The sequence below is a fragment of the Pelodiscus sinensis genome, chromosome Z (assembly GCF_052426305.1).
Source record: "Pelodiscus sinensis isolate ZL-2025 chromosome Z, ASM5242630v1, whole genome shotgun sequence".
Classification (NCBI taxonomy): domain Eukaryota; kingdom Metazoa; phylum Chordata; order Testudines; family Trionychidae; genus Pelodiscus; species Pelodiscus sinensis.
This window is the reverse complement of record NC_143085.1, coordinates 6,659,991-6,682,951: the sequence shown is the minus strand read 5'-3', so window position 1 is coordinate 6,682,951 and position 22,961 is coordinate 6,659,991. Positions and strand designations below refer to the sequence as shown.

At 49.4% G+C, this 22,961-nt stretch overlaps 1 protein-coding gene and 1 long non-coding RNA gene across 5 annotated transcripts in view; both read right to left on the bottom strand.

Annotated features, from left to right (window-relative positions):
• The window catches only part of PXN (paxillin), a 93,939-nt gene that overhangs the window by 5,727 nt on the left and 65,251 nt on the right, over window positions 1-22,961 (bottom strand). The window contains exons 7-14 of one of the 4 annotated variants that reach the window (XM_075898105.2): window positions 20,433-21,485; window positions 19,303-19,569; window positions 18,172-18,627; window positions 17,434-17,514; window positions 12,858-13,028; window positions 12,336-12,509; window positions 11,679-11,760; window positions 9,961-10,109 (exon numbers count right to left, since the gene is read on the bottom strand). In XM_075898105.2, the coding sequence (XP_075754220.2) occupies window positions 9,961-10,109; window positions 11,679-11,760; window positions 12,336-12,509; window positions 12,858-13,028; window positions 17,434-17,514; window positions 18,172-18,627; window positions 19,303-19,569; window positions 20,433-21,485 (2,433 nt within the window). Of the gene's footprint in view, window positions 1-9,960; window positions 10,110-11,678; window positions 11,761-12,335; window positions 12,510-12,657; window positions 12,726-12,857; window positions 13,029-17,433; window positions 17,515-18,171; window positions 18,628-19,302; window positions 19,570-20,432; window positions 21,486-22,961 lie in introns of those variants that run through there. The other 3 variants (XM_075898106.2, XM_075898107.2, XM_075898109.2) reach the window with 3 other exon arrangements.
• Window positions 14,590-17,427, bottom strand: LOC149520652 (uncharacterized). The gene is made up of 2 exons (XR_016348357.1): window positions 15,024-17,427; window positions 14,590-14,925 (listed from the first exon to the last, which is right to left on the bottom strand). It is a non-coding gene; the product is annotated as an uncharacterized LOC149520652 (long non-coding RNA).

Here is a 22,961-nt window from a genome sequence, read left to right as displayed (position 1 = left end):
CGTCCACGACCTCCTCACTAGGCACAGGAATGCGGTCGTCTAAGGCAGGATAGCTGCCAGCCTGGCCACCAAAGGCCACATGTGAACCCAGGAGCAGGTTTGCATGAAAATCAAGTTGGTCCAGTGAGACCCCCGACTCTGAGCCCTGAGCTTAGAACATAAGAATGGCCGTACTGGGTCAGACCAAAGGTCCATCTAGCCCAGTATCCTGTCTACCAACAGTGGCCAACACCAGCTACCCTGGAGGGGATGGACCAAAGACAATGACGAAGCCATTTGTCTCATGCCATCCATCTCCAGCCTTCTACAAACAGAGACCAGGGACACCGTTCCTACCCCCTGGCTAATAGCACTCCATGGACCCAACCTCCATGAATTTATCTAACTTCTCTTTAAACTCTGTTATAGTTCTAGCCTTAACAGCCTCCTGTGGCAAGGAGTTCCACAGGTTGACTAAGTGCTGTGCGAAGAACTTTCGCGTATTAGTTTTAAACCTGCTGTTTATTCATTTCATTTGGTGTCCTCTAGTCCTTCTATTATGGGAACTAATGAAGAACTTTTCTTTATTCGCCCTCTCCACCCCACTCATGCTTTTATAGACCTCTATCCTATCCCCCCTCAGTCTCCTCTTTTCTAAGCTGAAAAGTCCCAGTCTCTTTAACCTCTCTTCATATGGGACCTGTTCCAAACCCCTAATCATTTTAGTTGCCCTTTTCTGAATCCTTTCCCAGGCCAAAATATCTTTTTGAGGTGAGGAGACCACATCTGTACACAGTACTAAAGATATGGCGTACCATAGTTTTATGCTTCCCCTCCTCCTCCTTCCCCTGGCTTTCCCCTTCCAGCTCCCTCCTCCCAGGTTTCCCCCTCCCCCTTCCACCCTCTCTCTCACCTCCTATTCCCAGTCTCCCCAGAGGTTAATCCCCCCCCCCCCCCAGTTTTGTTAAATAAAGAGAGTTTCTATTTTTGAACACACTTGTCCTTTACTTTTTACATCAGGAAGGGGGGCTAGGGAGGGGTAAGTGGAAGGAAGTGAGGGAGGAATGGGGCACGAGCCCCCAATGAGGAGGACGGGGGTGGCTCTGTGGGCTCCTCAGGGTGGAAGCTCTCCTGCAGGGCCTCCTGGATCCTGACAACCCTCTGATTGACCCCCCCCGGATGGCAGCCTGCGGCCAATGCAGCCGGGCTGATGGCTGAGTGCTGTGATGTGCCGAGTGTGGGCACTCAGGGCACTCTAAGCCAGGACTGCTTTGCTGTCCCTCATCGAGGTAGACAAGCAAGTGGGGAACCCTGAGAACTGTCTGTCCGGGTGGGGATAGGGACCCTTTAAGCACAGCCCTTGGCTAGCCTGAGGCAGCAGCTCCACACTCTAAGTCATAACCTGATGCCCTGACAGCACTGGTTCTGGCCAGTCTTAACTTCGGTTCAGGGTCCACTCAATGTGGACATGCTAATTCGAATTAGTTTTTAGGTCTAGATGCACTAATTTGAATTATCTGAGTTAACTAATTCGAATTAAGTTAGTTCGAATTAGGGTCTGTCTACACTACAGCACTAAGGACTTGCCCTGGGTCATACAATGAGTCAGCAGCAAAGTCATGAACAGAAGTCAGATGTCCCAAGTGTTGTAGTTTAGCTTCCAGACCATCTTTCCTCCCCAAGGGACATGACACTACTGCATCTGCACACATGGTTGGACAGCTACCTAGTCACAGGCAAATGCAATCTGAGCTATGCGTGAAGGCATCCGTGAGAGTCAGCCAGACTAAAGTGCATATCCAAGCATGTTCACACACTGTGAATGGCAAGGAACTTCATTTGCCTGCAGCACTGAAAGATCCAGGGATCCTGAGGCTGAGATTACTAACTCTCCTCCTCTCTGTTATTTTCCTTGTTGGTTCTGTCCTGTAGTAGGTGACTTCTAGGTACACATCTAACTTTGTCAGTCTGTCTGCTCACTTCACCCGGTGAGTATTTTAGTTTTAAGAATGTTTGATAAGGATCTTGTAGGTGTTTGTCTCTGACTAAGGGGTTGGAGCAGATGCAGTTGCACCTTAGGGCTTGGCAGGAGACAATGGATTATGTGGTGTGTACTTCATGAAGGAACTTGCAGAGATACAAGCATCTTCCTCTCCAAGTGCAAACAGATGGATATCATACCCAATTGACAGAAGCCAAAAAATCCATTACAATCAACATATTACACAATCTGTAGCAAGAGATTGCGCTGCACTCTCAAAGAAACTGAGGAACTGCCTAATCAACATCCTATACAGCAAACAAGAGATCAAGAATGAGCTCTCAAAACTGGAGACTCTCATTAAAAAAAAACCAACCTTCCACACAAATTTCCATGTGGCTTGACTTTACAAAAAACAAGACAAGCCATTTACAACACACTTCACTTCTCTACAGAAGAAATGGGACAGGAAACTATCTAAACACCTACAGATCACAGGGAGCTACAACAAAGGTATCCCTAATTCACCTAACAACATTGTTAATCTACACAACTACACACTTAACCCAGCAGAAGAGTCTGTCCTATCTCAGGGACTCTCCTTCTGACCAATCCCTCCCACTGTGGTGATCTGGAAGCCTATTTGAGCCATCTCTGACTCAAGGAAAATTTCTCACACACCACTGAACAGTGCATTGCACTGACCCTCCTACCAACACTACAAGAAGAATTCCGTGTGGACTCCTCCTGATGGGTTGAAATAACTGTCTGGACTTCTACACAGAGTGCTTCTAGAGATGTGCACAGGCTGAAATTGTGAACAAAACAATATCACATGCCCCATAACCTCAGCTGCGCAGAGTGCAATGTTATCCACAGCCTCAAAAACAACTCTGACATTGTAATCAAAGAGGCTGGCAAAGGGGATGCTGCAGTCGTCATGAACAGGACAGATTAGGCACAGTAAGCTGCCAGACTACATTCCACAGGCTTCTTTCCTCTGATCCCACTGAGGAACAAAAGAAATGACATTATCTGCTCAAAAAATTCCCTGCAACAGCATGGGACCAAATCTACATAGACAACCCCCAAGAGCCACGACTGGGGTATTCTATCAGCTACCCAAGATCGATAAACTAGGAAATCCTGAATGCCCATCACCTCCAGCACTGGCAATCTTACAACAGGGTTGTCCAGCTATGTGGACTCTCCTCAGACAATACTCTACTCCTAGCTAACTTTGAGATACCACTGAATTCCTGAGGTAACCACAATGCTTTGGTGGTATTCCTGAAAACACCATTCTGGCCACCATGGATGTAGAAGCTCTCTACACCAGTATTCCACTGTCAGGTACACAGTGACTTTGTCTTCACCTACAACCATTTCAGATTTGGGGTTAATTTATACCTTCAAGTTAGTGCCACAGCTATGGGTATCTGTATGGCCCCACAGTATGCCAATATTTTTGTGGCTGACCTAGAACAAAGCTTCCTCAGCTCTCGTCCTCTAGCACCCTTCCTCTGCTGACACTACACTGGTGATATCATCACCATATGGACCCATGGGAAGGAGGCCCTTGAAAAATTCTACTGGCATTTCAACAATGTTCACGCCACCATCAATCTCAGCCTGGACTTGTCCACATAAGAGATCCACTTTCTGGACACTACAGTACAGTACAAATAAATGGTCACAAACTCCACTTTATATAGGAAACCTACTGACTGCTATTCTTACCTACACATCTGTAGCTTCCTCCTAGGACACATCACACTGTTCATTCTACAGGCATGTCCTAAAATACAACGGCATCTGCTCCAACCCCTCAGTCAAAGGCAAACGCCTACAAGATCCTTATCAAGCATTCTTAAAACTAAAATACCCACTGGGAGAAGTGAGCAAACAGGCTGACAAAGCTAAATGTGTACCTAGAAGTCACCTACTACAGGACAGACCCAACGAGGAAAACAACAGAACACCACTGGCTAATCACCTACAGCCCACAGCTAATGCCCTGCAAATACTCATCAGTAGCCACACACCATACTACAGAACATTTACCCAGGACCTATCCCTGCAACAAACCCTTTGCCAACTCTGTCCACATATCTAAACAAACGACACCAACACAGGACCCAAACAAATCAGCTACAAAATCAGGGGCTCATTTATTTGCACATCTACTAATGCGATAAAAGCCATCAAGTGCCAGCAATGTCCTTTTGTCATGTATATTGATCAAACTGAACCGTTTCTGCATTAAAGGATAAATGGACACAGATCAAACTAGGGATGTAACATCCCAGTTAATCAGATAACTGGTAAAACATCAGGTTGTCCTAACATTTAACTGGTTAACTGACTAAAGCAGGATCTGGACCGGAGGAGCAGCTACAGCCCCATGCTAGGACTGGGGCTGCTGCTGGCTCCCAGCTCTCAGCACCTGCACTGGAACTGGCTTTGTCGGCTCCCAGCCCTTTGGGGCTGGGGCTTCCGCTGGCTCCCGTTGACAGAGGCTGCTCCGGATGCTAGATCAGCCCCTGCCTGAAGGGCCCTTGGGCTCCATGAGGACACAAACTGCCCCGGTTAAACTTTCACATCCCTAAATCAGATGTCAAGAAAGGCAACATACAAAAACAAGTAGGAGAATATTTTAACCTCCCGGACACTCAGTAACAGATTTACAAGTAGTGATCCTTTTACAAAAAAACCCTTCAAAACCAGATTACAAAGAGAAACAGGAGAGCTGCAATTAATTTGCACATTTAACATGATCAAATTAGGAATAAGGGCTTAGAATGGTTGCCTCACTACAAAGGCAAATTTCTCTATTTTGGTATTCACACCTTCCGATCAAGTGTTGGGAGTGAGAACATCCCCTCCTCCCACCAATGAACTGGCCTCGTTAACACTGGCTCTACACTTGATAAGCAACTCCCTTCTTTCGATATGATAGTACATTGGTTCCCAACATTTAAGCATACAGATCCTTTTTCAATCTATTAAAATTCCACTGACTCCCCCACACCCTGGGGGAGGAAAAAAAAGAAAAGGAAAGAAAAATGAAGGAAAAGTAAAGGTCGGGCCCAAAATCCTTATTTTTAAATTTTCCACAGACCCCCTGCAGTACCTTTGCGGACCATGAAGGGTCCACTGGCCACAGGTGGGGAACTACTGTGCTAGTACGTATATGTATCCAAACCTCTGTGACTCCCACTCCATGCATCTGAAAGCTTATATCCAAATAAAACAGAAACACTCCGACCTTGGGTCCTGGAAAGTAAAAGCTGGTGGCCCGTCTAACAGGCAGCAGCATGACAAATACTAGGCAATATCTCCCGAGCACAAGAAAAGCCTGAATCCAAGTCCAGGCAGGAGCAGAGCTTGTCAACTGTCTGCAGGAGACTATTAGAATTTCTATTCACAGGGGTCTTCAAGCAATGGAGAGTTTCAGATGGGCAGCTTCCACCAATTCCTTTAACGCTGGCTGTTCTACAGCAGAGACATGCAGACTAGTGGTCCGAGTACAGCATTTGAAACAGGAACTCATGGATTCTGAACCTCATTCTGTACTCTGCCTCAGTAATACGTGACCACGGTTTCCTAAGCTCTACACCTGTGCGGGCACACAGCCCTTTTCTGAGCCCTGCAAGAGGGTCAGAGCTCCCCGCATAGGCAGGGAGCTCAGCTAATCCGCTGAGGGGGTAGGGCACTCGCCTTCTTGGAGAAATAGAAGCAGCAGCAGTCACTGCTTGCTATAAATGGAGAAGCTGGCTCCAGCCTCTACTCCAGGGCTGGGCAAAAGATGATCTGTGGGCTGGATTCGGCCACGAGAACCCCAGTTGGGGGCTCCCTGCCTACCCTGCTCCTGCCCGGCACTCAGTGAAGCCGGCTGCAGGGCCACATATGTGTTTCTGAACACTGAAAGCCTGGAGGGAAAGAGAGAGGGGGGGAACAAAGGCTTTTCATGCTGTCCCTACCCTCAGTAGCTTCCATTGGCTAGTTTCGACCAATAGCAGCTGCCTGTTTGCAAGACAGGTAGCATAGAATCATAGAATCATAGAATAATAGGACTGGAAGGGACCTCGAGAGGTCATCGAGTCCAGCCCCCTGCCCTCAAGGCAGGATCAAGCTCCGTCTACACCATCCCTGACAGATGTCTATCTAACCTGTTCTTAAATATCTCCAGAGAGGGAGATTCCACCACCTCCCTTGGCAATTTATTCCAATATTTGACCACCCTGACAGTTAGGAATTTTTTCCTAATGTCCAATCTAAACCTCCCCTGCTGCACTTTAAGCCCATTACTCCTTGTCCTGTCCTCAGAAACCAAGAGGAACAAATTTTCTCCTTCCTCGTGACACCCTTTTAGATATTTGAAAACCGCTATCATGTCCCCCCTTAATCTTCTTTTTTCCAAACTAAACAAGCCCAGTTCATGAAGCCTGGCTTCATAGGTCATGTTCTCTAAACCTTTAATCATTCTTGTCGCTCTTCTCTGCACCCTTTCCAATTTCTCCACATCTTTCTTGAAATGTGGCGCCCAGAACTGGACACAGTACTCCAGCTGAGGCCTAACTAGTGCAGAGTAGAGCGGCAGAATGACTTCACGAGTTTTGCTTACAACACACCTGTTGATACATGTGAAGTGCCCTTCCTCCCTCATCCCCCTGGGCTCACAGCATTCAGTTCAGAACAATGAACATGACTCCTGCAGCTCCCCTGAGCACATACAGGGGCTGGAAGGCAGGGACCCTGGCTAAAGATCCTGCTGGGCTGCTGGCTGGGAGCCAGGTAAGGTCTCCCAACCAGAGCCTCTCTCTGGCACCAGAGTTGCTCCTTCCCTCCTCAACCCTTTCCCTTCCTCCTGCATCCCTACCCCACGTAACCCAAACCTTCTGCAGCCCTGCTCCAGCCCCCAGACACTGCACACACACACCCTGCACCTCTGCCTCAGTTCACAACCCCTGCAGGGCCCTGCACCCCCTCCTCACCCCAGTCCATTGCTCCAGGTCACAATCTCCTACTTCATCCAAACTCTCTCCCAGACTCCACAGCCCAATCCCTTACCCTAAGCTCCATCCCAGACCCCGCACTTCCTCCATTAATATAATGGAAGAGTGCGTCCCTTGACCACTAAACACATTCTAGAAGTGCCCCCCCCCCCCATCAAAAATTATTGCCCACCCCAATGTTAATGGCTTAGAGCTGGGGTCAGCCTTTCCAAAGGGGCGTGCCAAGCTTTAACCCTCCTGCCCTGGGCCATGATGCTCTTCTGGAAAGGGAAAGGGGCTCAGCCACTGCATGCCCCATGGACCACCTGGATCAATGTAAACCTTTCTGAGGGCTACTGGTTGCTAATGGAAACGCACTGTTAATTACAGAATTACTACTGAGCCATTTTGCTAGTGCTGCGGCTGGGGAGAACAGCTTTATTCAAATTATTAAACAGATTAAGCATTTAATTTTCTCATGTTAGTTTATTAAACTTCATTTTAATAAAGTAAAATATTACGTCCAACACAAAAGGTTTCAATGGTTTCTTTATTTATGGCAGGGTAAGGAACTGTTTTTGAGTTGGGGGAGTCACTGACCCACAGAAAAATCAGTTGGAGATCACACAAGTGAGACGCAAAAAAAACTCCCCCCAAAACGCCCAACCCTCACGGATTTGGCCCCCAACTGAAACACCTCACTACTCTGGCACTCTAGCCCTAGAGGATGAGGGGAAGGCACAGGGAGGACTGAGGTTCAGGATTTCTCACAGGCCAGATTACTCTTCTGGGATTCCAGAGTTGGTAGATTTTGCGAACCCCCTTACTCTCGGGGTGGGAATAAAAACGAGGGGTTCAGTGTGTGGGACAGGACTGCCAGTGAGTGGGAGGTGGGATGCAGGACAGGGTGAGGTGGGCAGGCACTGGAAGGGACAAAGGGAGTTTGGCGGCAGGAGAGGACATGTGGGGGAGGAACGGGTGTGAGTGAATTTAGGGGAGTACTGCAGAAAAAGTGAGAATGCAGCCAAATAGCTAGCTGGGGAGGGAGGCCAAGAAATGGAAAGTGAAGCTTCTGCAAAGTAAAATTGTATCCCACCCTTACATCTTCCTTCTGCTCCGGCCTTGCTCCCCTCAGCCCCATATTCTCCGGCCTGATCCCCTGCATCACCCCATTCCCCCTCAGTGCAACTCCTGCCCCCTCCCATCTTGCTCCTGCAGCCTGATCCCCTGCATCACCCCATGCCCTCCCCCCATTATGTCCCCACATCCCTGTGCCCCCAGGGCACTCACCAGCACAGCAGCAGAACTGGGGCATGGAGGGAGAGTGAGAATGAGTGTGTGTGGGGGGGGGGGGGGAGAGGGGGCAGAGCAGGAGGAAAGCAGAGGCTGCCCAGGGCTGGCTTCAGCCCAGCTGGGCACAGAGGGACACTGGGGAAAGGGCTCCCTGACCCTGACACAACCTGCAGGGAGCAGCCCACTGTATCATGTGCGTCAGCCACCCAGCCCTGGCTCCGTGGAGCAGGCCAGCCCTGCTCTCTCCCAAAGCTGGGGGAGGGGGTTAACCCCTTAGCTCCCAGGAGCTGCATGCCCAGGCCAAGTAGGGGCAGCCCCAGGAACGTGTGTGCGCCTCTCCTGCCCTGCACCCCCCTCCCAGTAGGAAGCTGGAGCTGTTGCTCCAGCCTGGACCTGCACAGCTGGGGCTCCAGCCATAGTACGGGTTCCCAGCTATCCAGGGGGAGTGGCGAGTCTGAGCACCCGCCCTACGTGCCACAGGAAATCAGCTTGTGTGCCACTTGTGGTGTGCTGGGTGTTGCCAACCCCTGGCATAAGGTAAGAATAAAAACGTTTCTTTTAACAGAATGATTTTAAGTGTTGCTGATACCTAAAACTCCGATCTTAATGATTTTTTTTAAAAAAATCCCGCGTTACTAATTAAAACAGGGTAAACTGTATTGCAGTAAGGCCAGATCGTTGCTATCTGGTAGTGTTCTGGCTTTTATGAGTCAGAAGCAGCAAGTACTAGGTGTGATGCTTGCTGTTTTGTAGGATGAAACCTTATTTGCAAGCTCATTGAAACATGCATCTGTCTGTTAGAAAGTATGATGATACATGCACTCCAAGGTCTCAGAGGGGTAGCCCAGTTAGACTGTCACTAAAAAAGCTTTGACAACAATGGTCCTGTAGCAACTTAGAGACTAACAAAAATATATACATAGTATCATGAGCTTTCGTGGGCACAAGCCACTTCTTCAGCCAAGGATAGGTGTTAATTTTATCTTTATTTGATTTCATATTAAATAATTATAAGCATTGCTCCTTGTTAACTATCCCTTGTTTTAAAATATATTTTCTTCCATACCTATGGACTATTTAAAATATATATTTATATCTAAGGTTTTTGTTTGTACTGGTGGGTGCACATCCACACACTACCTCAATATTGGTGTTGCACATAAGAAATTTCAACCTGTCCAAGGATGGAAAATCTTAGAGGGAACGCTGCATGTAACTAACATTAATTCTGCCACAGCTCCTGAGAGATGGGTAAATATTTGCAAGGCTCTTTGAAACTGTTAACTATTTATTCAGCAGCATTAGTGTTCATTATGCATCAGCAGTATCAGTTTACAGCTATTTAATGAGATTCCAAATTGGTCTGAATATGGTCTCAAGTTCACATTTCCAGAGCGGGCATACGAGGAGGCTCCTCGCGTCAGGGTACTGAGGCATGTGCTTAGAAAGCCCAGCTCACAAGCCACTGAAAAAATTCTGCGCCTATCCACAAACGGCTGCTGAAACCAGTAACTGTGGGCTGGGAGGTGGGAGAAGGAAACAGACAGGGAAGCAAGAGGGTGCTTAGTTACTGCCACATTATATATGTTGAGGGGCTGGCTGTCCTGGTCTGGCACAAACCCCTTGTTCTGATACACAAAACAACCAGATACCCACGTAGGGAAGGGGGAGAGGGGTCAAGCGACAGTGGAGCAGCACAAGTTCTCTTACCCGACACACAAAGCACTCAGGGTGCCACAGGGTATTCAAGGCAGAGATGTAATTTTCCAGGATGGCCCGGGCACAGCCTCCGCACTTCGGAGCAAACATGTCAAAGTAATCCTTACGGCAGTAAGCTTTGCCATCCTTCTCATGAAATCCTGCCAAGGACACAGGGGAAAGAGCCAGAGGCGCGTCAGTTTATGACCTTCACTCGTGAGAACAGCCAGCCAGTCTGTGTCGGGTAACAGAGTTATCCCTTATTCTGCTAATAGGATAAACACCTGCTATGCCTCCGAGGGATGTAAAATCCTGGTTAACCAGTTAATTGGTTAAACATTATGCTTAACTGGGATCCCAGAGGGGCCCACTGCAGGCAGGGGGCTACTTGGGCTGGGCCCACACTGCTATAGGGTGCTCAAGCTGGGTTGGGTTGGGCCCACCACACCGCAAGTTGGGGCCAGACTTGACCCACTGTGCCGCAGATGAGGGTCTACTCTAACCCTGCTGGGCTGGAGCAACCCCTCGGTGCAGTGGGCGTGGCTGCAGTGTGGCCAGGGGCCTGCTCCAGCCCAGCAGGGCCCGCCAAGCCGTGGCTACTCTGGCCAGACCGGGCACACCCCTAACGCCTCCTGTAGTCTCCATGTGGAAAGAGTAATCACTGACAGCTAGCTCCCCATCTGCTAAGTAACACCACAGTTCCTTTCCTTCCTCACATCATTTGCTCTGTATCAACAGTCCCCAGATGTTTCATTCATGCTCTGCCTCCCCCCGGGCTGTCCTTCCCTCCCCCACTGCTCCTGGGAGAAGGCATGGATGAGGTATGGTGGAACCGGGAGTGAAGCTGGAACCAGGCCACAGTTGGGGGCCATGGATGGGGCAGGGCTGGGCTGTAGGCATGGCTGGGCCCACAGCATAGCCATACTGGGCTTGCAGCTGGGGCTGGGATATAGAACTGGAGCTAGGCCAGGTGCCAGAGACCAAGAAGACAGCTGGGGGCACAGCAGGATTGAGTGGCCCTCCTTCCCGCTAAACGGGGCCCTGACACTCTCCCCAAACATTTCTCTGCACCTCCGCAGGGGAGGGGGGGGGAGCCTAGGGATATTAAATATCAGTTAATTGAAGAGCCGATTAACCTCATGAATTCTTACTGGTTACTCGACTATAGTCAATAGTCCCCAGGGGTAAGGCTGCTCCCAAGGAGTCCCTGCCATGTTGTACTGCTGCCTCTGGGGTGCCAGGCGGGAGCCAGTCCACAAGGGGATCCAGTTTAAAAGCCAGCTCCTTGCACACACTGGCTGCCTGCTGCCGCCTCTGATACAGAGTCAGAACTGCCACGTGACAGCAGCCCCTGTCTTGGAGGGTAGGGGGACTGAGCTCCCAGACCTGGCACGACCTGGAACTGAGCCAGGCTGCCTGCCCACCTGGCTCCTAATACACTTTAAATGCAGAGCCGCAGAGGGATAGGTTCTGGACCCAGTGCAAGTTGCGACTGAGCCGGGCTGCTGGCCAGCCTGCTAAAAAATGTACTGGCAAGGGGTAGGGGGGAATGCGTATAGTCTATTGCATTAACCTATACGCTTTTGCTTCTCAGTTAATCGACTCCACTATTACACCCCTAGGAGGGGTGCACCCAACACTTTGGGGCCACTGCTCTCTGGAAAGGACCTGTCACAGCCCCTTCCGTAGTTCACCAGAATGGCTCTTCTCTCTGCACAAACCAATGGTACCTTCAGGTCCAAAGAAAGCGCCGCACTGCGCACAAAAGAAGTGCTCTGGGTGCCATGTCCTGTCCAAGGCTGTCACCACTTTCTGTTTGGGAGGAACCACCAACAGTGAGTGCTCAAATGCCCATGCTGAGTGCAGCAAGAATCCAATGTGCTTCAAGAGCTGACCCAAGCCCCCATCTTGAGGAGTCAACCCTCCAGCCTTTGCCCCACGAAGCTCAGACACACTGCTCTTCCTCTAGGTCCCCGGTGGGGGGGACAGTCCCATGGAGTACTCAAACTCAGAAGGAATTACTCTTACCATGGGATCCCATAAGGGAAAAATCAAGTGACCCTTATTACAATGCAGATACACTGATCCCAATACTGAGTTTGTTAGAGCTACAACAGGGGCAAATGTAAGCTCAGTAGAACCTGCCCTTTTATTGCAGGCCCCTTTACAGATGCAGGGACTTAGTAGGGCTGTGTACAATTATTTCCCCTACAGCAATAAATTGAAGGAAGAATAGGGGTCCTAAGACTATAAGAGAAGAGTTATCAGAGACAAACAGATGTGTGCTTTTCTATTTAAAACGCTATGTGGCAGTACAGCACCAGACTCTCCCATGCACGGACAACAGAGAGGCCCCCCCAGACACCCGTGCGGGCTTTGGCACTCACGTCAAGGATGGGCCCATTGCAGTAGTAGCAGCGAGGGGAGAAGAGATTATGATAGTCCTTCTCGCAGTAGGGCTGACCATCGCGTTCAAAAAAGTTGCGTGACCCAATCTCCTCCTGGCAGTGGGTGCAAACAAAGTGTTCCGGGTGCCAGGTTTTCCCCATGGCTGTGACGACCTGCGGAGAAGATGGCACAGTTATGGGGGGACATCTCTACATCTTTGCCGTGGGAACTCACATGACGACACAGCAGGCAGAGTCCGGCACTAACTACACGTTCTACTCAAGTGAGCCCTGGACTGGGGTAGCATGAAAACTGAATTACCTATCATCTCAGGGCAGGGCAGTCCCTCAAGGGCAGGGTAGAGGTCCCTGGAGGAGCTTACAGCGTACCTGGCCAGTGGATAAATAGAGTACTTCAGTTTCTTCAGCATGGCCAGTGCCTTCAGCCTCAGGATACAGCCCACCCCGTCACTCCTTGCTGTAGCCTAAGGCGTCATCTCTAAATGGTGCTTGAAGACTCACCTGTCCAGCAATTGGTTTCTTGCAGGCTCCACAAACGCCTTTGGCAACGGTAGCTACGCCCAGCTTATTCAGGTCAGACTGCAGGCTTCCCAACATACTGTCCAACTGGCTTCCAGGCTTTGGGGGAGCAGACGGAGAGGAGCTGCCCCCAGCTTTCCCCTGGGTCATGAACTGCAAAGAAAAAAGCCCAGAGACTGTAAGGCAAGCACTACGGATCCTCAGGGGTGTCTGCAGTTTCTGAACGTAAGAACAGCCAGACTGGGTAAGATCAAAGGTCCATCTAGCTCAGTACCCTGTCTGCCCACAGTGGCCAGTGCCAGGTGCCCCAGAGGGAACGAACGGAACAGGGAATCATCAAGTGACTCATCCCTTTGCCTCAGCTATTCTGCTGTCCTGCAGGTGGACAGACCAGGACTTGCTCTGAAGAGACAAATGTATCTGCAGAAGCCAGTGAGAACCAGCAATGAGGCTGTGACAAAAGCAAGGCTTAACCTAAGACCCAAGAGCTATCACATCAGAGTGCTGGGGGATGGGAATTTGGCTCTTCTCAACCTCCCAATAAAGCAGAGATTACTAACAAGCCACAAACATTTTTTCCAGAAGAGCCTCAGGAGAGATCTTCCCTTTACTTCACAGGGTCCTGGCAGGCTTACAAAGGCAGACACGCACTCTCTGAGTGGTTCCCAAACTGTGTCCCCTTCCCTGTCACACGCAGTTGTTGCTGTCTCTCCTTTTCACCCTCCCACATCTTCCTGTCCTTTTTCAGGATATTCCCCCCGACACACACACTTTTCCTTCTGCAGAGTTTTGTTCAGGCTCCTGTACCCTCTAGGTTAACTCAGACCCCGCTCCCCTGCAAAGGCTGCAATGGAAGTGGGAGGGGGCAGGGCATTTCCCCTCTTGCTATAGACTGTAGTTGTACATGTGGCAGCACAATTAGCAGTGTGCGCGCCTGCAGGGGAGGGAGGGAAAAGGGGGGAAGAAGAGCGGCAGGCTAGCAAACACTGCCAGATCCACTGAGAGATTTACATGGGAGAGAGGGGAAAAGACAGGTAGTGGAAAACCACTTTGGGAATCACCCCAATGAATCATCATCTTTTAACCCGATTTTCCATGGGGAGGGAAGACATGCTTCTTTTTTTTTTTTTTTTTTTTTTTTTGGTAATATAACCTCAAAAGAGGAAGTGTGCAAAACTATGCTCTTCATGGTCAATTTGGATGTTCACGTCCCCGTAATATGGGGCAACCCCAGCTACACTGCAAAGCGTAGGATATTGAACCTGCAGCATGCTGGTGGTGGTCAAGTTTAGAGAACTCCACCGAGGCATTTGCTGCAGGGACCTTTTGCATGGATTTATTGTAGGACATGATGTTGTGTCTTTGCTGAAAGTGAAGCTACGTGGCTACAACACTTACATTATTTGTGGAAAAAAGTGCTGAGTGGAAGGAAGGAAACAGCTCAGCATCTCGGCACTTGTATTGTTAGACTAGCATAGAGGGCCACAGGGAACGGACACATGCACTAAAACCCGGTTTTACTGAATGGCCCCTTCACACTGCACACACATGGAGTGCTGTCCACCATTCTGTGGCTACTAGCTTTAGACTCTGTCTAATGCATGGGTTCCCAAACTGGGGGCGGGGGTGTGTGAAGAAATTCCAGGGGGGATGCGAGGCGACCCAGCCACCCCCCCGTCAATCCCACCCCAAGAGTTGCTGCTATTTTTTTGGGGGGGGGGGGGGCATGAGGGTTTCTCAAAAATCAAAAAGGGGGGCGTGATGCCGGAAAGTTTGGGAACCACTGGTCTAATGGAAGTATTTGTCTAATAAGTTAGTCAAATACTAACTCTGGCTTCCATTTGTTCCTGAGAGTTGCATGCCACACACACATCATAACCGGTGGCAGATGTCTGACTGTGCTCCCTGCCTCCTGTGCTTGTGGCGACCCTCCCCCTGCCTCTCCGTGATTTTAGAGGAGAGGGTTTTCCGCTTAATGAGCCCTTTTCAGCAGCCAGTTATTAGCTGGGAGGGGAAAAAACCCTTCCACAGTCCAAAAGTCCCCTTTCACCTAGTGGCAGTCCCCCAAGCGTGGGGGGAGGGTTGGGGGAAACTGTGGCCCACACACTTACTCCAGGTTCCAGCCCAGGGATCCTAGGTAGCAGCTACTAGTGAGTGATCTTGCCCCATCCTCTCCATATAGCAGCTTCTTCCCTGGGCCACTTCCCCAACACTCCCATGATACCTTCTCCCTAATACCTTGAGAGGAAAGTCTTCTGTTTTCCCCTCGCAGTCTGTCTCTCTCTAATTCTAACTGTTGGGGGCTGTCCCTCTTTTTCCTTTTCCCACCACGTCAGAGGGAAAGCCTATTATAAGGCCTCACTGCCTCAGGTGTTCCCCGGGGTCTGCTGCAAGCCAGCTCAAATGAGCTCCAGGTGTCTGCCTGGCTTACCTGCTGGGCAGCAATTTCTGGCAGTCTATTCAGGGAAGAACTTGTTCACCCAACTGCCTGTATAGCTGCCATCCCACAAACTTTAGCAGCCCGCTGTCTCTGGTCTGCCACAATCCCCTCATGCCTAACCACTCAAGATCAGCAGCACGCTGCTCCTAATGGAATCGAATGCACCTCTTTCCTACTGTCCCCTGATCTTTCTCCTCAGACAGCTGGTTCTAGCAGTCCAGCACTACGAGGCACACACTGAACAGAGAGGCCTCTCTCCTGTCCTTTCACCCTCAAGCTTATGCTGTGATGAACAAGGGAATTTTTGTAATATGTCCTGGGTACCTTAGTCTCCCACTGGGCTTTGCACAGAGTGTAAAAGGAAGGGATGAGGTACTGACTCAGGACCATGCTGGAAACTAGCTAAATGGAGTCTATGCTAGGGATGTCAAATCCTGTTGAATTGGCTGACCAGTTAAACATATTGGGAGGTGAGCAGGGGGATAGGGGGTGCTCCAGCTTGGCCAGAGCAGCCGCTGCTAATGCCCCCCCCCGGCCCTTAGTCACAGGCAGGGGCTGTACCACCTGGGCTGGAGAAGCACCTGCCCACAGGCGCTACTTTGCCACCCCAGTGAGAGCACCGGATCAGCCGCTGCTTGTGGGGCACCCAGCAGGAGCAGCACTTTCATATCTCTAGTCCACGCAAGTGCATGGAGGATCAGAAGAAACAACGGCAACTCCACTGGCTAGAACATTCACATCTAGCGACCAACAGCGGAGAGGAAGGAAATTTCCTTCCCACTTCTCTAAGGGAAGCAGAGCATAGGTCCCCAGATTGTTAGGCAAGCACTGTACAGCTCCTCTGGGAATTTCTGCAGCCTCTGCCCACAGCTCACTGGCAGCCCTGCATGCAAAGAGGTACCAGGTGGCTATTTTACAAACTGTGTTCACACATCTCACCTGAAACCCAAGACAAGGCACAGAGAGCCAAAATAGATTTTACAGCACCTTGGCTGGTGGAGCTCTGCAGCTGGTCCCACTGAAAAGCATCTTTACCTTTGTTCTCCTGTGCTCACCTAAGGGCTTTCAGATTCTGTACGCCCCCTGACTGATAAATTCTCTTGTTTTGAAAAGGCTTCCTGGTGTCACTAGCACTGGAGCTAAGGACATGCCTCCCATGGGATTTGCTGCAGGGAGCCATGGAGGGAAACAGGGATTGCTGGTGTCCAAAAGCCCTTGAAGGTCACTGGACTGCCCCTGTGGAACTATGGACCTACCCAGGGCACAGCACATTAAAAGGGTCACCCCCAAGGGACTGAATAAAAGGCTAGGCCATAGACAAGACCCTGTGGATCTTACACATAAACATCTGTCACTTACATTACACTGCAAATTCCCCAAGACAGTGTTATGGGGAAGAGACATCTTGCTGGGCACAAAGTTTGAGATTCCCCCTCTCTAAGCTGCAGGGCAGTCAGGGGTCTGATCCTGAGAGGTGCAGAATATAGAGAACTGGGGACAATCAGCACCTCTGCAGTTTAGACACGTGAATCCTGCCTGATCGTAACTCAAGAGTATGGGGTAGGCAATGAGGGTGGGTAGACATGTTTATGTATCTAGCATCTCATACTCATACCATATGATGGCTATGAATGGAATGCACAGTGACACTTCCCTCCCTGCCCTGGGGGCCAGCCAGCTAACTTCAGTGCAGCCACTGACATCTTACTGCAGGGCAAATGGACTTGCTCTGTGCTGGTGGTATTGCATTCTAACTGGCCAAGGGATGCAGCTCTTTTTGGAAATATTCCACCCACACCTAATGCCTGCTCTTTGTAGAGAAGCACTCATGAGCACAGCCCCTTTAGGAACACGACAAATGCACACCACACACTGCGTGCTGGAAATGCTCATGCAAAGACTTTCCAAATCCTGGCCCTCATTTAAAAGAACTGCCACTGCTGTCAGGTTCAGCAAGACGCCCATAAGCAGCAGACCATGCATAGAAAAAGAGCAATTTAGCATTCATAGCAACAGGATCTTTGGGAACAGCACAGATGGCTGAACCAAAATCACATCTCTGGCAAGAGCAGCCTTAACAGCACACCATGCTAAAAGGGGAAACAGTAAGTGTCCTGCCTTCTCATGGGTGGGTGGTGCGAGGGGTGGCCGAGCAGCAAGCGGATTGGTGCGTCGGCCCAATGGCGGAGTAGAGATCACCTGCAAAGCAGGACAACAATTCGTGATGGAGAGAAATCACCTTGATTGACTGATGCGTGTGAAGACTGATGCTGTACTGCACTGGCTTGTGTGTATGAGGGTCGCTAAGTATACTGGATGAAATCTGACCTGCTCAGGTTTTGAGTCTCCCTCTGCTTTTCTAGCGGTATTCTCCCTGGGCTTAGGAAGCAGGGCACACAGAGCATCAATTTATTGCTGCTTCCCTATACTCCAAAATCCCAGAGAATCCCAGCCAAGCAGTATCCAGCCTCTTCTTCTCGTTCTCAAGCTTTTCCACATTTTCTCCCCTGCCCTCAGTGCCACGCTTTGAAGAGGAGCATTGGTTCCTAAACTAATGGACTTGATTCCTTCAGTTCAATGGTGAGAAGCAAAGATCATGGTCCCTTCCCAATGCAACACGTAGGTGGCAGAAAAATGGACACAGGATCTGGACTGTTACATGGATGTAAACCTCACAGTGTATAAAGGGACAAAATTGAGAGAAAATCTGCCATTGGCAGTACTAAATGCATCTTCTGTAGCAGCCCAGTACCAGCCTTTACCCAAACATTCTACCTAAAGAGCTAACAAGCTAGGAAGTGTTGGTCTCAGACTTGTAGCTGCTGTGTTCAATGAAGCACACAAGGAAAAGCATGCCTGCATCAGTGGGAAGCATGGATCTTCATCCGTCTGACAACCAACAGAAGACATTATCTTGGCAGGAGAAGATGCTACGACTGGCTCAGTCAGCATGGCAGGAGGAATCTGGGCTTGAGGAGAACGGAGGAATCTGTGCTCTTCAGAGGGAGGAGTGCCCACTACAGAGAGTTCCTGGTAGTCATCAGAAGTTTCCCACTGGCACAGAGGCTGAGGAGGCAAGTTTAAGGAGGAGGAGACTGGACTAGGAACTACAGCAGCGGCAGAGGGTACATAGGAAGGCTGTGGTGGGAACTGAGAAGCGGGTAGAGGGAGTGGAGAGGGAACAGGGTGAGAAGAGGTAGCCACTTTTGCTGGGAAAAACTTGGCAGCTTCTTTGGGACGTTGGAGCGGGGGAGAGGCTGGCACAGAGACGGTTCTTCTCAGGGGCAGAGGGGATTCTGGAGGAATTATAATCTAGAAAGAAAGGAGGGAGAAAGGTGAACAAATCCAGAGATGAACTGAGAAGCATCTCTTGCAACAGAAGGACGGGCGGCATGAAACAGAGGGTAACATGGCACTCACTACCCAGCATTTCTCTCATTTCCTTTCCAAACAGTCTGCATTTCCCATCTGAACACAGAGTGCAAGCAGGCCAATCTCACTGCTGTAGCCAACCAGAAACAGAGGCCATGGTGCCATTTTAAACACACTTTCTTTTGGGAAGCGCAGAGTTTCAAGGAGAAAGAACCTAGACACCCCTGCCAAGTTATAAGCACTTCAGGGCAGGTTTCTCATCTTACATCTAAAAACATCACACACCCCTACGTCGCCAAGTAAAGAAAGAAACATGGTCTGCTTATTGACTGACCTCCCCATTGTGGAATGGAAATGAATCTTACTTCAATGGCTGGCCTTAGCATTCCAATACCCATCAGAGATTGCTTACTCCAATTCCTAAATAGCTGGGATTTGGATTTCCTAGCTGAGCTCGCCTGAAAAGGGAACTGAACTAGGAACAGAGTTAGATTCCAAAGTTATCCCAGGACTCTCGAGAGGATGTGTCACTCCACCTCCTAACTCTACATTTTCACTGAGACCTTCTGAGCAGAGGGACACAGGAAATACCCTAGTGCATAGTTTGCTCGCTACCTTCTCTACTTGCAGTCCACCATCCTGCTGCTTCCTCTGTGGCCTGGCGGTGACAATGACCCCCTCAGTCAGCCAGTCTTCCTGGCTTTTCCATTCCTCCTCTTCCTGTTTGCTGATTCCCAATCTGTCTTGCAGTTCCTCAATCACGCGATCCTGCGACACAGTCTTGTGAAATATGACTGGCCCTACTTTCCGCCTCGGTGAGCGCTCACGATACATGGGGTGCACATTTGAGGTTTCTCTGGTCCTCTCAATTACAGATTTAATCTGAATGACAAGGTGACAGTTTCAGCATGAAAAGAGCACTGCAAGAGCAAGCCCCAAGATGCCACAGCACAAACCCCGGGTGATTAGTGACAACCGTGAGCAGAAAGAACGATGATATTTACTGCACGATGCCAAAGCTCCTCTTGGAACAGCCCAGAGCAGTGACTCGTGCTACAGCAATCCTAGCATGGCCAGTCATTGCAGCCAAAAAGAACTCCAGCTACAAAATGGAGAGATTATCCAGCATAAATAGCCATGACTTGAGGTACAAGGTCTCAATTCAACAAGATCGCCCATTAGGTGTAATGGTTTCCCTAACACCACAGTGATCCATGTCAGCCTCTCTTCATCCCTCCCCTACCCAGTCCTGGGGGAAATGAAATTCCCCAGCACAGAGGATTCTGGGATGCACACAGCATTTCTAGCGCTGGAAGGAACACTCAGTGCTCCAGTGTCAATACCTAACAGGCTCAGCTCTAAGCCAACAGGGAAAAGGAGTTGCCATCCCAAGTCTGGACCATCATTAGGAAATCCCTCCATTGCTGCTCTTCAGAGACCTCTATGGATCGTGCACTTGCCCCAGTCTAACCATGAGACAGCCTGCAGATTATGGATGCTGCTCACATTCTATACTGCAGAAGCAGCGGATCACTGATCAACATGCAAAAGGTAGCACACAAAGCTGCTGCTAGAGTAGAGGGTCTCAGTGCCATGCAGCTGCCAGTGACGCCTCGTGCTCTGGAAAAGCATGCTGTTAGTCTGGAGTAAGGTATCAGACTTCTCCAGAAGAGCCCGAATGTATTCACACCATGCACAGGTGGCTAACAAGCAGCTGCCCGCTTCTGCATTCTCTCAATGCCTGCCTGGCCTGATGCAGAAATCCTCTCGACTGGCGGCTTCGAGACAGACAGCTGATCCAATTCATCCTTCCAAACGTTTTCAGAAATTTCTGGGGTGACTGGTGAACTTCGGATTTGTTCTCCTACCTGGTCGTCTTCTGGCTTGCTCTTGCTAAGGCCATCTTTCCTAGTTCTCTCTCTGCTCTGCCTCTTTTTAGCCACATCAGGATAGTCATCTGTCCTGCTTTCAAACTCAGTTTCAGCATCCTGCTTCTGTCCTTGTTCTCCAATAAGACCCAATTGGCCTTTAGTATCTGGGAAGACATCCCAACGGTTCACAGCCACGATATCAGGTTCACACACTGACTGCAAGACATGGCCATTCTCACAGTACAGCTCTGGCATAAGCTCTGACAGCTCCAGAGCCCACAGCTGATCTAAAGCTGCTTCCATTCTTCTGTCCTTCTGGGAAGGAAAAGCTGAATTATCCCTGAAAATGTCCAGGTGTTCTGGTTCTGTGGGTGTCTGCACCTTCATTTGGCTGGATATGGGAGGGCTAGAAACAGGAATAGTTGTAAGCTTGGTGTGAATTCTATGCTCTTTTTCAGTGGCTTTTGCCTCATTAAGTCCCTGACTGTAGGCCTCGGCATTAGAGAGCACATAGAGAGTTTCCATCTTGGAGGATATCATGGGCTGGGGCATCTTTCTAGGAGGATCTGGCTTTTTGCTCAGCCCAGCTGAGCTCAAAGAAAGCATACGATCCATAGAAGGAGCAGAAGCAGCCAAATCCTCTGGAAGGGACTGACTCATCTGAGCCTCAGAGGGAAGTGGTGGAGTTGTGGCAGAACATTCTGGAATAGCTGCAACTGCAGTGCTGCGGCCTTCTTCTTCAATATGAAGGACTTCCAAGGTGGCAGGTGGCAGTAGGGCTGGTAGGTCCCAGCTGTGGCCTGTACCTTGGTGTTTTGACAAGGGCGGCAGAACTATACCAGGAGCAGTGTCAACTGAGTCTGGATTGGTTGAGCTGGAAAGTAGTTCCAGGGAGGGTTCAGAAGCCAGTGACACAGTAGAAATAGCCTGTAAAAACGAGACAGAAAAAAAGAGGAACAGAGAGGGGGGAAGATGAAGACAGAGGTGAAGAAAGGAAAAGAACAAGGCACAATGCAGAACAATCAAAGCCTCCAAACCACAGAGCCTGTCTGACAAAGCCATCATCTAAGCCAGGATGGGAAGCAGGACGTCAGAGTGTGAAATGCAAACACAGTTTTGCCCTCAGGAGGGTGCTGGGATTGAGAAACAATCATGCAGCCACCGAATGGGGCTGGTACATCTGCCCCAACAGCCCAGCCCTTTAGACCAGGAGTGCCTAGACTGAGAGTCAGATTAGCAACTTTCTCTGAATCAGACATTCACAGTAACTGGCATGGAAATTTACATACTTTTTGAAATAACAAATCATGAAGCGTGGAAGCCATAACACTTGCCTCCTTGATACACTAATAAGATGTTCCTGTTGGCAATGAAAATGAAGCCTCGAGGCATGCAGCAAGAGTACATGACTCAGCCTCTGACCTGGTCAAATCACCCAGCTCTCCTCTGTATCCAATATGGGATGAATCAGAGGGAAGCATTCTAGGATTTCATAGGCTGTACTTGGGAGCCTATTAGCTCTCTTCTTCCTCACCCATCCCGTTTTTCTTGCCTGTTTTATATCTGGGTGAGAGAAGTACAGGCTATCCTCATTATAAGTCCAAGATATGTTCCAAAAAACTTGGGCTTACAACGAAACAACTTAAAGAGAGGAATTTTTTTCCGTGGGCTGACTTCTATTTGCGCAAATGCGTTGGGTTTTTTTACGCGACTTAAGAGCAGAGAGCGGGAGGACTTATAACACATCAGTTCCCACAAGCATCAACGACTTTAGTGGAGAACAGATGCATACTGGGGCAACTTATAGCGGCGATGCCCTGTATAAACTTTGTTCCAAAATAGGCTCTGAAATGGTCAGTAGCAGGTAAATCTCTTTTTATTTCTCCATTACCTATATTTTAAACCTGGTAGGTCATAACTCTTGTCCTGTCCACTGTGTCAGCTCCTACACATGACAAACAGGAAACCTTTCCATGTCCTTAATGGAGTAGAAATTAATGTGGACTCCCAAATCAGCCAATGGGGCCTATTAAATCTGCCACTGCACCAAATGACATCTGATTTGGGGACTTTATCCACACAAGTGAATTATTTTTTAAAATGAAATTCATAACCCAGGTCCTTACAGAGTTAGCCTATACTGCTAGGACTGAAAGTCTGCCACTTAATTTTTCCTAAAGAGCATTAGTTATCCACGTCTCCTACTAAATCCACCCAGACTTAGATTGGTTCAATAGAACCTAAAGCTACTTTCTGGGAGAGGAGGAGGGAAGGGAGAGTAATCACAGCAGAGATCACCCGGTCTGCCACAGAAAACAAAAGAACTGCTTGTTCTCTCTCCTAGAACTAGCTACATTAGCCAGTGAGGTCTCTTGCCACTACCAGAACAGCTCAGTTGAGTAT